The 13,417-nt window shown below is 28.2% G+C and overlaps 3 protein-coding genes across 9 annotated transcripts; 2 read left to right on the forward strand and 1 right to left on the reverse strand.

The window, feature by feature from the left end:
• Nucleotides 1–1,239: 1,239 nt before the first annotated feature.
• LOC127067911 (uncharacterized) lies at nt 1,240–3,489 on the reverse strand. Of its 3 annotated transcripts, XM_051003342.1 has the most exons (5): nt 3,192–3,489; nt 2,926–3,110; nt 2,659–2,847; nt 2,228–2,532; nt 1,240–1,473 (listed from the first exon to the last, which is right to left on the reverse strand). In XM_051003342.1, exons 1-4 carry the CDS (start codon nt 3,366–3,368, stop codon nt 2,241–2,243), a joined length of 843 nt encoding a protein of 280 aa, XP_050859299.1. In that variant the 5' UTR covers nt 3,369–3,489; the 3' UTR covers nt 1,240–1,473; nt 2,228–2,240. The 3 variants fall into 3 exon arrangements, with proteins under 3 accessions (XP_050859299.1, XP_050859298.1, XP_050859300.1); XM_051003341.1 differs by lacking the exon at nt 1,240–1,473 and having other exon boundaries at nt 2,113–2,532; XM_051003343.1 differs by lacking the exon at nt 1,240–1,473 and having other exon boundaries at nt 2,113–2,532; nt 2,926–3,064; nt 3,192–3,462.
• A 3,059-nt stretch (nt 3,490–6,548) lies between these two features.
• On the forward strand, nt 6,549–9,578 carry LOC127067899 (uncharacterized). The gene is made up of 2 exons (XM_051003305.1): nt 6,549–6,923; nt 7,097–9,578. Exon 2 carries the CDS (start codon nt 7,171–7,173, stop codon nt 8,998–9,000), a length of 1,830 nt encoding a protein of 609 aa, XP_050859262.1. The 5' UTR covers nt 6,549–6,923; nt 7,097–7,170; the 3' UTR covers nt 9,001–9,578.
• A 245-nt stretch (nt 9,579–9,823) lies between these two features.
• LOC127067898 (ubiquitin carboxyl-terminal hydrolase 1) lies at nt 9,824–13,041 on the forward strand. Of its 5 annotated transcripts, none has more exons than XM_051003300.1 (8): nt 9,824–9,968; nt 10,052–10,299; nt 10,521–10,700; nt 10,787–11,025; nt 11,110–11,339; nt 11,400–11,911; nt 11,986–12,178; nt 12,254–13,041. In XM_051003300.1, exons 3-8 carry the CDS (start codon nt 10,532–10,534, stop codon nt 12,819–12,821), a joined length of 1,911 nt encoding a protein of 636 aa, XP_050859257.1. In that variant the 5' UTR covers nt 9,824–9,968; nt 10,052–10,299; nt 10,521–10,531; the 3' UTR covers nt 12,822–13,041. The 5 variants fall into 5 exon arrangements, with proteins under 5 accessions (XP_050859257.1, XP_050859261.1, XP_050859260.1 ...); XM_051003304.1 differs by having other exon boundaries at nt 10,052–10,132; XM_051003303.1 differs by lacking the exon at nt 10,052–10,299 and having other exon boundaries at nt 9,839–9,968.
• Nucleotides 13,042–13,417: the final 376 nt, after the last annotated feature.

A 13,417-nucleotide genomic window follows, 5' to 3' on the forward strand; every position in this document is an offset into this window, starting at 1 on the left:
AAGAAAGAAAGAAAGAAAGAAGGAAAGAAAGAAAGAAAAAAAATTAATAAATAACATAAATAAGCAGAATGCAATGCCAGCGGTCATACAGGATTGTGTTTATTGTAAATAGAGAGAATGCAGCACTGTACGTCAAAGTTTATCGTTATTATATTATATTATATATTATATTATATTATATTATTATGATCATTATTATTATTATTGCTATTATTATTATTATTATCGCTATTATTATTATTATTATTATTATTATTATTATTATTATTATTATTATTATATTATTTTATTATTATTATTATCATCACCAACGCGTGTAACATATTTATTTCAACAAGTTCTCTGGTCGTTGATATCTTTTATATAGTTTAGTATTCAAGGCTCCTTCGTTCATTCGAATTCTTCGTTGGCGTTTGAAATAAGTACGTTGATATGTAATGTCCGATATTGTAACCAGACGATCGACACGAGAGAAAGAGAGGCATAAAGAAAAAGAGAAAGAGAGAGTGAGAGAGAGAAATATATATATATATATATGTATACATACATACATATATATATAATACACATTTATACAAGTATGTTTTCTAGTCGGCGAAAATTATTCTTTTCTTTTCTTTTCTTTTCTTTTTTTTTTTATTATTCACTTCGAAAGTATATATCTGTTTGATCACGAGCAAGAAGGATGAAGAACGGAAACGCAACGCACGAAAAAACAGACGAAATTTTCTTACGATTATAGTCGCCTTTTTTCATATGTATGTATGTATCTATGTATGTATGTATGATGTATGTATGTATGTATATGATGTACGTATGTATGTATGTATTATTTCGAGTTAAACTCGAGAAACTTTTGTTAGTTAATTTAACACGTACATATGTATGATATATATGATCGATCGTCTTCTTCTTATTCTTCCTTCCTCTTGCTTTTGATCGAATGAAGAAACAATTGCATTTACTATTTACTATTCTAATTTTGCGATATCAAATACAATGTTATTGTATATACAATACGTACGTATTACTTTTTTTTTGTTTCGATATATGTTATGTATGCGTGTATGTGTAACGAATTTATTGGAGAAAGTTAAAGGAACGAATAGTTAGATTAGAAAGAAAGTGTTAAACAGCCGACCGAATTGTCTGTCTTTGTCTCTTTCACTCTCTTTCTCTTTTTCTCTTTCTTTCTCCCTCTCTCTCTCTCTCCCTCTCTCGTTCTCTCTCTATCTCTCTCTATCTCTATCTCTCTCTCTCTTTTTACATTTTTCGACGAAACACAAATATAACCTAAGAGATAAAGGGAACGTGTTAAATCGCGAGACGACCTTTTTTTACTCTTTTTCCTTCTTCTTCTTCTTCTTCTTTTCGTTTCTTTTTTCTTTCTTTTTCTTCTTTTTTTCTTTTTTGTTTTCGTAATATTTATCTTCTATCCCCCCTCCCCTTCTTGCGTTTTATATAGTCACACAGCTGCAAAGGAAAAAGAACCGTCACTCATTGTAGGCCCTCTTTTATTTATTACAGATTAGCTAGTAAGATGACGTTCTACCGAAATATGATATACTTATAAATACACCCTATATATAGTGGAGTAAGCGTTAATTACCTACCTACCTAACCTATCCGTACTTAACGGAAGGACAGACAGATGAATCACGCAATCATACATTTAAGTTGCTACTTGGCACGTATACCTAAGTAATATACTAACATAAACAGTATGCAATAACAAATAAATATGAGAAACGAATTGCTTGCTATCGTGTCCCATCTTATAATCCTAATTAAACATCATCCTTCCTTTAACTAAATATAATCTAACGTATCGAGTGAAAAGGAATATCGTAAGAAAAGAATTAACTGTATAGCTAAATTCTTTTTTTTCTTGTTTCTTTTTTTTCAACGTTTTCTTTTTTTAACTATTGAATTCGTTTAGAATCATATGTTTTATATTTACTCAGTTACGTTATTATTTTATATAATTACGCTCGAAGAATGATCGATAAAAATGAAATATTTGATTTTTTATTATCTTCCATTAAGAATACCTTGCTGATGCATTCATTTCATTTTGTTATAACTTTGAACTTTCGAAGATGGCCAAGTAAGTATTTTAACAATTATGTATTTATTAAAAGAATTATAATAAATTTATTATAATTTTTAATACAATATGAATTATAATCAATAATACGATGCATGAATAATCTTATATCTTAAATACCTTAATATTATATCTAATGATTAACTTCTTTCTTTTTTAAGGTGTAGAAATGTTTTGAGTAAATTTGATATTGCGGCCTGTCCCTTAATGGCGTCAATAATTGCTTATGCCTTGCAGAACTTAATTCTGATTTTTGTGCAGATAATAACGTCATATTTTCCTGATGCGTATACAAATCTCTATTTACGGATAATGGATCATCTAATTTTTTTTGCATATGTCGATTTGAGACAGGAGTAAAAATATCGTTGTCTGTATGATCCAAAACATCTGTATTATGCATTCCTTCGGTCTCCTTAGATTCTCTGCAAAATAAAACCATTCTTCTAAACGTTGTATTGTACGATTCTTGTATTTTTTTTTTTTTTTTTTTTTTTTTTTTTTTATAGAATTATGAAAAATATTATCATAGATAAAATTTAGATGCGTACAAAGTGATATCAGTTATCTTCTTTAGAATTGCACTTTCCTCGGATAAATATGAATCTCCATTCGTCGATGATGTCTTGTCAATAGACTTTTTTTTACAACGCCAACCCAAATCAGGAGTAAAAACAATTTCCTGTATATCACTTGAACCATTAAAATCACTCGACGCAGTAGTAGTTTCTTTCGATTCTCTAAAAAATAATACTAATCTTATAAATAATTATATTTTACATCAAAAGTGATATAATTGATTCAACTACGACACATACGAGCTTTCATTAACGATATTTTTATCATAATGATATCCATATTCTTCGAAAACAGTTTCCAAGTTATCGACGTCTTCTTTTATAGTATTATATACATCTTGAGCCTCCTTAAGAAAACTATCCACTTCATTTAGTACATCTGGATTGGATACATTATTATCTTGAATCATTTTATTTATATCATCCTGTTAGAGATTTTTTATATAAATACAATGATAAATTTACTTTATTGATAAAATATTTTTGATATACACAATAATCTTTACCTGCGTGCACTGAATAGACTTTTTTAACATTTTTATATGTTCTTCCGTCTGTTCTGTCAAATCTGCATAACCACCTACAAAAACGCGAGGTAGATGCCATAGTTCTTCTAATTCTCTAATGCCTTCATCGAGTTTACGTCCTATGGAAATAAATTTATCGAAACGAATAGTAGACATGCCATAAAAATTCTATCCAAGAACTCAATATTTCGTTTTAGTTTTAACAAAGTTTCGAACAAAATATACTTCACAAACTTTCTTAGCAATGGCCGTTTAAAAACTCTTCCAATTTGAAATCTTACGAACCGCGACATAACGTAATATAGAAAGAGTACTTATTTACGAATATTTCCCTTGCGCCATCTTGCATACAAATTAACAATTTCTCGCAAATTATATAATATTGACGCGCGTATTAGATTTATCTTTTTATTAACATTACCATAGGATTTAATTGACTTTACAGATTGTTTCATTTTATTTCCTACAAAGTTGAATATTCGTAAAAGAGGAAGATAAAATACGTTTTCTTAACCTACACAGAATCGGCCAATAGAAAATCGTATAAGATATTAATAGGGATTTTAAAGTAGTATGAAAAAATGGCGCCAAGATGGAATTTCTTTTCAATGTCGCATTGTTAACAGCAACGTTTGTACGAAATACGAATTAATCCATCAAAAGTAATATATCGCATTAGTTCGAATATATAAGTATTAAATAAATGAAGTGAAAATATGATCATTGAATTTGTTAGTGTTTTTGTTGAATTTTATCTAATTAGGTTAAATATAAAATATCACAATTGTTAGATACAATGTAATTGATAAAAATGTCATTTTTTAAAAAATAGAAATAGAAATAAAAAAATTTGGAACTATATATTTTTGGCATACGCCGTGACTTCTTTTGTTATATACATATGTAATTATATTGTAGTTTCGTGAGATTATTATTTTATTTACATATTAGCTTACATAGTTGTTTACATATTATAGATCTCATATTAAATGCTATATTACAATTATCAATTATTTGATATAAATAGATATATAAGTAGATTATTATTATCCTTGGTAATAGATAGATTTCATATTAAGCTAAGAAATGCGTGTACATAGCTATTTTGATAAGAATTATTGATAAATATAGAATATATATGTAAGCATCATAAATTGCAATGACATTAGCAGAAAAAAAAAATAATGAAGAAATTTCTGAAGAAACAAAGAAATCTATACACTCGGAGAATAAAAAGATTAAATAATTATATATGTGATATTAATGAAGAAATAGAAATTGAATTAAACATTATAAAGATTAGACCAATAAAACTAATGTATTACATTTCATCACATTATAGTAGTAAATGAAAATTTCTTAAATATTATTAACAACGTCGTATAAAAAACTATGGAAAATTTACAAAATTATGTATTAAATACCATCAAATATTTTTAAAAAACTGATGTTAATAACAAACAAAGCATCAAAATGCTTAGAATTTCAAGATAATAATCAAGTCAACTGTTTAATTAATAAAGAAACAGAACAGATTACAGTAGGTTTATTTGATGAAGAAATAAAAAGTTTATTAGCTTCTACTACTAAACATGATATTTATACAACACCATAAAATAATTTGCTTAATCCTAATATATAGCCAATAAATTTGTTAAAAGACAATAAGTTTGATCAAAAGTTAGATTGTAATAATAATTCTTCTTGTCATACATCTAACAACTTCATTAAATTATCATAAATATGTGCAATAAACAAAATCCATATAAGTCATTAGGAAACAACAATAATAGAAAACAGAAGATTAAGTTATCAATGTAGAAGACCAAGTCTTATATTTTGTAAACATTCTAATCGATATATCAACTAAACAGCTACTATTCTTAACTAGCAGAATAAAACTACAGAAAGATTTCAAATTCAAAAGAAAAAACTAATAAAAAAATCCTACAAACTTCTTATTCCAAATAATTTTAAATGAAGTTGCTCAAAAAAGATACAAAAGAACTATAATAATATAATCAAAGAGATTTTGTCCAAGTATTTATATCTAAAAAGTATTAAGATGTTTAGTTTTTCCAGATAATAATCAAGTCAACTGTTTAATCTAATAAATAAACAAAACGAATTGTAGAAGGTTTATCTGATAAAGTGATAACAAATTTATCACCTTCTAATTATCAAACATGATATTGATATAACATCATAAAATAATTTAATTACATTTGTTATTGTAGTTTATCTCTCAATGGTGTTAATAATTGCTTATATCTCATAGATGTTTTTTTTTTCTTTTTATATCGTATTTTTCTAAGGAATATACAAATCTTTAATTACAAATAATATATCATTAAATTTCTTTTGCATACATTAACTTTAGACTTGAGAAAAAATATTTTTTTTTTTATATGATTCAAACCATTTATATTACACATTCTTTCGGTCTCCTTAGATCATCTATGAAATAAAAACGTTCTTACAAGTATCGTATTATAACATTTTTTTAAAGTTTTTTGGTAGAATTATAAAGATATTATCACTAATTTCTAATCCATTCGAATTCTTTGTCATCAAAAATAATATAACTGATTCAATTGTAGTATATACGAAGTTTCAAAGATATTTTTATTATAACGATACTCATATTCTTTTATTATATAGAAATTTAGTTTCTAAATTACCAACATTTTTTATAACATTATATACATCTTGAACCTTCTTAAGAAAACTATCAACTTTATCTATTACATTCGGATTGGATATATTATTATCTTAGATCAATTTTTTTGTATCATTCTGTCAATGTTTATTAATACAATACTAAATTTATTTTGATAAATAAAACAATTTTTTTAAATTAAAAATTAAAATACATTTTAATAAAATACTAAATTTATTTTATAAATAAAATATCTTTTGCATATACAATAATTATTATTATATCGTGCGTCTTGAAAATGTTTCGTTAATACTACTATATGTTTTCTCGTCTATTCTGTGATATCTATATAGCCGTCTAGAAAAACGCACGGAAAATATCATAATTTTTCTAATTCCTGTTCCTTCGTTGAGTTTACGTCTTAAAAAAGTAAGGTTATCTTAACGAACAATAGAAATATCATAAGAACTCTCTACGAGAATTAGATATTTTTTTTTTTTAGGTTGAATGTTCGAACAAAACACTTCACGAATTTTCTCAGCAACGATAGTTCAAAAATCTTTTCAATTTAAAATCATATGAACCGCGAGAAAATATAATATAGAAGAAATTCTTATTTAAAAATGTTTTCGTAGCGCCATCTTTCGTAGATATCTTGAAGACGATACTTCGTAAATAATATTAGATTTATAATTTTGTTAATATCACCACAGGATTTTATTGATTTTACGAATTACGTTATTTTATTTCGAAAAACTTAAATATTTGCAACAATGTAGATAAAAATATTGCGAAATAAATCAATAGAAAATTATATACGATTGTAGTAGAAATTTTAACGTAGTACGAGATATCAGCTAGGAGATTTATTTTTATGCTTGTTTGTAACAACAGTGTTGGTACAAAATATGAATTTATCCGTTGAAGTGATATGTCGTATAAGTTCGAATATATAAGTGTTGAATAGAAGAAATAAAAATATCATCGTGACTTTTATTAATGTTTTCTTGATGAATTTTATCTCGTTATCTAAATATAAAAGATCACAATTGGTAGGTACAATGAAATTGATAAAAATGTCATTTCTCAAAAAAACGAAATTTTAACTTAATGATCTTAAATTATATATTTTTTCTTAACATACTTCTTGTTGTTTATATTGCATAAATTATTATGTAGTAGTTTAGTGAAATAATTATTTTATTGAATTATTTGTATGTTATAGGTCTCATATTAAATGACAAATTGAAATTAGCAATTATTTGATATAACTGCTATTATTACTTAACAATCTTTATAATGGATAATTATTGTTCTCCACAATGGGTAGATTTTACATCTAATTTAGATGTGCCTTCAGATAGTTATTTTGACAAAGATCATGAAGTTAATAAATATAGAGAATGTGTGGAAGTACCACAAATTGAAATAACATCAGCAGAAACAGAGAGTAGTGAAGAAATTTTGGAGGAAACAAAGGAATCCATACAATCGAAAAATAAAGATTTTATAGAATGCTCATCTGATATTAATGGAAAAGTAGAAACTGAATTAAATATTATAAAGAATACACCGATAAAACTAATGTATACTTCTTCCACTTCGTCACATGGTAGTAGTAAATGCAAACTTCTTAAGAAAGTGTCATATAACGATGTCATACAAGAAGCTATGGAAAATTTACAAAATTGTGTACTAACTCCATCAAATGCTTTTAAAAAACCAATGCTAATTACAAACAAAGCATCAAAATGCTTAGAATTTCAAGATAATAATCAAGTCAACTGTATAACTAATAAAGAAACAGAAGAAGTTACAAAAGGTTTATCTGATGAAGAAATAAAAAGTTTATCAGCTTCTATTACTAAACTTGATATTCATACAACGCCACAAAATAATTTACCTAGTCCTAATATATCGCCAATAAATTTGTTAAAACAAGATGAGTTTGATCAACAGTTAGATTGTGATAGTAATTCTGCTTGTCATACGTCTAAAAATTCTACTAAATTGTCATTAAAAATAAATACGTGCAACAAACAAAATTCATGTAAGACATTAGAAAAAGGCAATGGTAAGAAACAGTCCAGAACAGTAGGTTATCAATGTAGAAGACAGAGTCTTACATTTCGTAGGCATTCCAATCGATATATCAGTTCAGCAGCAGCTGTTCTTCAGTATCAGAATAAAACTCCAGAAAGATTTCATACTCAAAGTCAAAAAAAACGTAAAGAATTGAAAGTTAACGAAACGAAAGAAAACCATTTAAAATTAAAATCTACAAAACGCAATTTGTCAAGCTCTTTGTTTCAAACAACTTCAAATAAAAACGTTACATCGAAAAGCGCCAAATCTGATGTAATAAAGTCAAGCGGATCCCGTTCGAATGCTTCTGCTAAAAAAACACCACGTAATAAAAATGTTTTTTCTGCAATTGTAGATAATAATGGTTCTGCATTTGTCATTAAGAAAGAAAAAATTTTATTCTTCGATATTCCTATAGATTCCAAACAAAAGAAAACTACACGTCCTATACCTTTCAGTTTTGAAAATCGTGATAAACTAAAGCAAGAGTTTAAATTAAAGCAGTCGCAGCTCGATAAAAGTGATATTAAAAATATAGAAAATCTTCCAAATAAAAAGAATTTAAGTATGATAAAAGGAGGATCCTCTTTATCTGTATCTTCAACAAATAGCCAGAAAAACAGAAGCATAAATATACGAGAAAAAAATCTATTAAAAGTAGATCAACAATATAAAGAACAAGAAAATAAACAATCTGATATCAATGCTTCTGCAACAAGTGAAATCAATATAAATCAAAAAGGAAATCTCAAACCGAAAGTTATAAAGATTGGAATGAATTCTTATGAGAGAGCGAAACAAAGACATGAATTCGATGAAAAGATTAAACAAAAGATTATTATGCAAGAGGAAGAACGTCAAAAAGAAGAAGTAAAAAGATTGGCTAAAGAAAAATTACAAATAGCTATGCTTCGCAAGCAAACAGAGGTGAAAGCAAGGCCTATGCCAGTATTTAAACCACCACGTCATATTAAATCTTTGAAACCATTAACTGAACCACAAAGTCCAGCTTGGGCGCATAGAAATAAAAAACCAACTTCGTAATATTTTGTCTAGAGAGAGTATAAGTGTATTGCATATATTCCATTTTATTTAAAATATTATTCTATGTAAATATGTAAAAGAATATATGTTTATGTAAGATAAATAACATATTAAAGTATTAATACAAGGACATTATAAAGATATTAATATTAGTTAAGGAGAAACATTTTTTTAAATATTTTGTGACATACTTATTGCATTAAACACAATAATTATAATTTAATATTTTTTAAATTGACTTAAATAATACTCTGTATCAGATACATTAATACATTTTCAAATTAAAAAAGCATATCTTTCGCATTTAAAAATTTGATTATCACATAACTTTGTAACAACGCGTAAATTGTTCAAATATAAAATACATGAAGTATCGAATGTATTATTGAAGAAGCATTATTTCGTTCAGTTTTTTTTTTTATATTTTTTATTATGCAAAACCTACAAACAACAGTCTCTGGGTTGCGTTTGTAATAATTAATCACGAAAGCTTTTCTGACCAATTTAAAAATCATGCGCCGAATAACGGACAGATTCATATTTTATCATGCATATTCTCTCATTTTATTTCGAAATTCCTGTGTACTCGAATTATGATCACCTATTGGTCAACGGTTCGTACCATGGGAAAGTTAAATTTCTTTAAAAATGTAACGAAAATTAGATTACCGTTATATGAGTTTCGATAAAGAATATTATTAATATTTTATCTTTACGATTTATTTTTATTCGAAATATATAGAATTCTTATTTAAATCATAAATGAAACGAAATAATAGGTTTTTAATGGTCAATCGAAATACTAACTGCTAACTGATAGGTCAAGGGAAATGGAAGGTTAACGCTCATAAGATATATACGTTTGTCTTTATCTCTTACACGTTAGTCCTCTTTGGTCCTCTTATTACTACGAATCAGCTGCGGGTGGGAGTGCGTGGTTCTGAAGTAAGAAGTCGCCGTACCTCATAGTACGTCCATTTTTAGCTGCAAACGTTTATAACTACCATTTAAAGTGAACATGCTAACGAAGTAGTGTTAATTTCTTTAAAAGGACGATCGGACAACATTTAATAGGATACTATGCGAAATATTACATATGATTAATAAGTGTACGATATAGTGAATGATACGGGTAATGGTTATTGTAAAATTTCAAAAAATGCTCTTCAAGAGACATCGGTAGCAATGTAGCTCGTATCATTAAAGAGAAATCACTCGTGATTTTATTGTACAGATTATTTCGATTAATTAAGATTAATAATATACTCATTGTTCCATGACTTCCCTACTCAATAATACGTGAGTAAACGAATTTCATAATAATAATTTTTTATTTTTCACGCGAATTAGACACAGTGCGATTAAATGGTAGAAATGATTATATTGGAATATTAGACATTTTTCTACCATGTACATATATAATACTAATTAGTAATGTAATAAGTCTCATGAAGAAAATGTATGTTTTTTTTTGCATATTAAGTAATGACTTTATTCTAACAATACTTGTATGGTTTTAGGTTAGCAAAAAATGACAGTATTAGAATCAGAAGAAGATACAGATAAACGGTCGGTGCCACCTAGAAAAAAATTTTGCTTATCTCTTTCAAACCGCGAACGTACATTTCCTAGTACCATTCCTAAGCCCCCTCATACTTCTTCCAGAGGGGGCCTCTTCGACAGACCAGATTTCTTATATAGTACGTATATATTTAGTTTTATCATATTCTATTATATTCGTTCTGTTTTCTATTATGGTATTCAAAATATTATTTGTATTATAAAGGTACAGGCAAAATGATGAATGGTTACCGCAATCAATTGAGTAATCATCAGGATGGAAGTTACGATATTTCAGGATTAGGAACGGAAGGATTAAAAATAGCGACTCTATGTAATCTAGGAAACACATGCTTCTTGAACAGTGTTATATATACTTTAAGATTTGCACCATCCTTCTTACACAATTTACATCATCTTGCTACTGATTTATCAAATTTAAACGATAAGCAACTACAAACTAAAGTAAATTTTCTTGTTTTTATATGAACGTCAATTCAGATTAAATTGATGTCGTAACATTGGGTAGTAATAATTTTATTATGACAGATCAAATCTTCATCCTTGGGTAGAACCGGTGTATCGTTAACAGCAAGTGGTAGTCGTAGTTGGAGTAGTAAAGATTTATTGGCCTTAGCTGGTCCAACCGGAGAAGTCAACAAGCCTCGAATACAAATAGCAACAGAAAAATTGCATAGTTTGTTTATGGCACTACGTGCATCGGAAGCAAGAGAAAACTGTGAACCGTACCAACCAGATGCATTTTTACAAGCACTTAGGTATGTTTTGATTTAAAAATGATATCATCAAATATAAAGACGTAACTTAATTTTTTACAGAGAAGTAAATCCTATATTCGAAGGAAACCAACAGCAAGACGCTCATGAACTTTTAGTTTGCTTACTCGATAATATTAGAGAAACCTTTCAACTTTTAGTTAGACACAGAGAAAGTCAGTTTGGACAGAACAACGCAAGTTTCTCTGAACTTTCTGCGGAGCAACAAACGGACGTTCAATCGGAGGATAGTAATGCAAGTAAACGCAGTATTAGGAAATCACGAAAGAAAAAGAAGATTACATCTCGAGGAAGTTCAATTTGTTTAATTCCATCGAATACAAATGGCGTTTCTTCGTCGAGGCCGTATGAAAATGGTCATGCAGAATTTCCTGAAAGTAACGGGGATATAGGAAATCATAGACCGGAAAGTAAAAAATGTTTTATCTCTGAAGACTTCGAGGGTATCAGTTTGTTAAGAACAACGTGTCTAGAATGTGAACATGTTACCGAACGAAAGGAAACATTTTGTGACATATGTGTCCCCATTGACGTTAATAGATCAAACGAGAAAGGTTTTCTTATCGAATATTTTTTAATCATGTTTGTAGTTTTCAAGAGTAATTCTGAATAATACTTTTTCTTTTAGACGACGAAGGACGATCTGTAGACAGCAGCGAAGTGTATAGGCGTGCTGTAGTAACCAGTGAATTTCTGGTTGGTAGGGATAAGTATTGGTGTGCACGTTGTCTAAGATATAATGAAGCACGACGAGCAGTTTGTTTCCCCTGCTTGCCTCGACTTCTGATCTTACAATTGAAAAGATTTTCTACCAAAGCTGGGTATGTTTATACATCATACTTGGATAGAACATACATTTATATGATTATAAATAAATAATTTGAATAAAATTATAGGTCAATGGAAAAAATCAATAATCATATGCCTACTCCGCTAACACTACAATGCTTCTGCGAAGAGTGCTATAACAAGCACGTCCATGGAAATGTATCTGCGAAGGATCAAACACACGAATATAAACTTTATTCTGTTATCATGCATCAGGGTGCAACCATGACGGCTGGTCATTATGTTGCTTACACACGATTACCCGATGAGTCTGCATTAGCGGAATATTTTAATTGTGACAGGGACAGTAAACGTCAAACCACTGGTCAGAGTAGTAGTAGCACAAATACAAATTCCTCTTCCTCCGACAAAACGTCGAGTATTTTTAAATACTTCAAGAAACCAAGTGTTAGTGAGAATAAGGAACAATTAGTAAAAGTCGGCTGTCGCAGTATGGAATGCTGCGGTTTTAGAAATTCTAAGTATACTAAATTATCCGAGCAAGGGGTTTGGCTGGAGTGCGACGATGAAGCGGTACATGTAATTCCGTTAAGACAGTTGGAAGATAAACTGGCACCAAATCCACGAAATTCCGCCACCCCTTATCTCTTGTTCTATGTGAGATCCCCGAGGTAAGCCTTATTCTTAAAACAATGTCGGATGTCTATATAAAAAACTAAAGTCTCGAAGATAATCGTGCAAAAGGCCTCACTTTTCCTCGCCAATAAATCGTGCTATGATGTTAACACACATTCCAGATATATATATATATACATATATATATTTATCCTATACGATTGTATCGGGCTTAGATGAATGTGTATAATTTTCGTAGAAAATAAATTATATACTATAATTGTCCTGTACATCGATCTTTCGAAAAAAATTATATTAACCCATTTGCATCATAGTTCTGAATACGCTACCTATGTTATTCATCTGAGACGTTCAATTGATAATCGTCCTCATCATCATCGCGCAACGATACTTCTTGCGTTTTTGTTTATTATTGAGTTTACTTAGGAATTACGTGTAATGATTAAACAAAAGATAGTACTCATTAATTCTTTTTAATTAATATGATAATCTAAAAGGATTTATATATAACGGTACATTGCAAATATTACATTTAAAAATAGTTTTTCTTCTAAGGGATTTAAACATTACATCGCTTTGATGTTTTTATTCCCTTTCCTTCCATTAACAATTCTATCCATATTTTTATCAAAATT

This window comes from Vespula vulgaris, chromosome 12 (genome assembly GCF_905475345.1).
Source record: "Vespula vulgaris chromosome 12, iyVesVulg1.1, whole genome shotgun sequence".
In the NCBI taxonomy this organism is placed as follows: Eukaryota; Metazoa; Arthropoda; class Insecta; order Hymenoptera; family Vespidae; genus Vespula; species Vespula vulgaris.

What these genes read in the sequence shown, in the direction of transcription:
- LOC127067899 (XM_051003305.1), top strand. Translation starts at nt 7,171, where the DNA reads ATGGATAATTATTGTTCTCCACAATGGGTAGATTTTACATCTAATTTA.
- LOC127067898 (XM_051003300.1), top strand. Translation starts at nt 10,532, where the DNA reads ATGACAGTATTAGAATCAGAAGAAGATACAGATAAACGGTCGGTGCCA. An exon ending in GCATTTTTACAAGCACTTAG is followed by an intron (nt 11,340 to 11,399) that starts GTATGTTTTGAT and finishes AATTTTTTACAG; the next exon opens with AGAAGTAAATCCTATATTCG. An exon ending in AGATTTTCTACCAAAGCTGG is followed by an intron (nt 12,179 to 12,253) that starts GTATGTTTATAC and finishes ATAAAATTATAG; the next exon opens with GTCAATGGAAAAAATCAATA.
- LOC127067911 (XM_051003342.1), bottom strand. Translation starts at nt 3,368, where the DNA reads ATGTCTACTATTCGTTTCGATAAATTTATTTCCATAGGACGTAAACTC. An exon ending in AATATCGTTAATGAAAGCTC is followed by an intron (nt 2,848 to 2,925) that starts GTATGTGTCGTA and finishes ATTATTTTTTAG; the next exon opens with AGAATCGAAAGAAACTACTA. An exon ending in AAGATAACTGATATCACTTT is followed by an intron (nt 2,533 to 2,658) that starts GTACGCATCTAA and finishes TTTATTTTGCAG; the next exon opens with AGAATCTAAGGAGACCGAAG.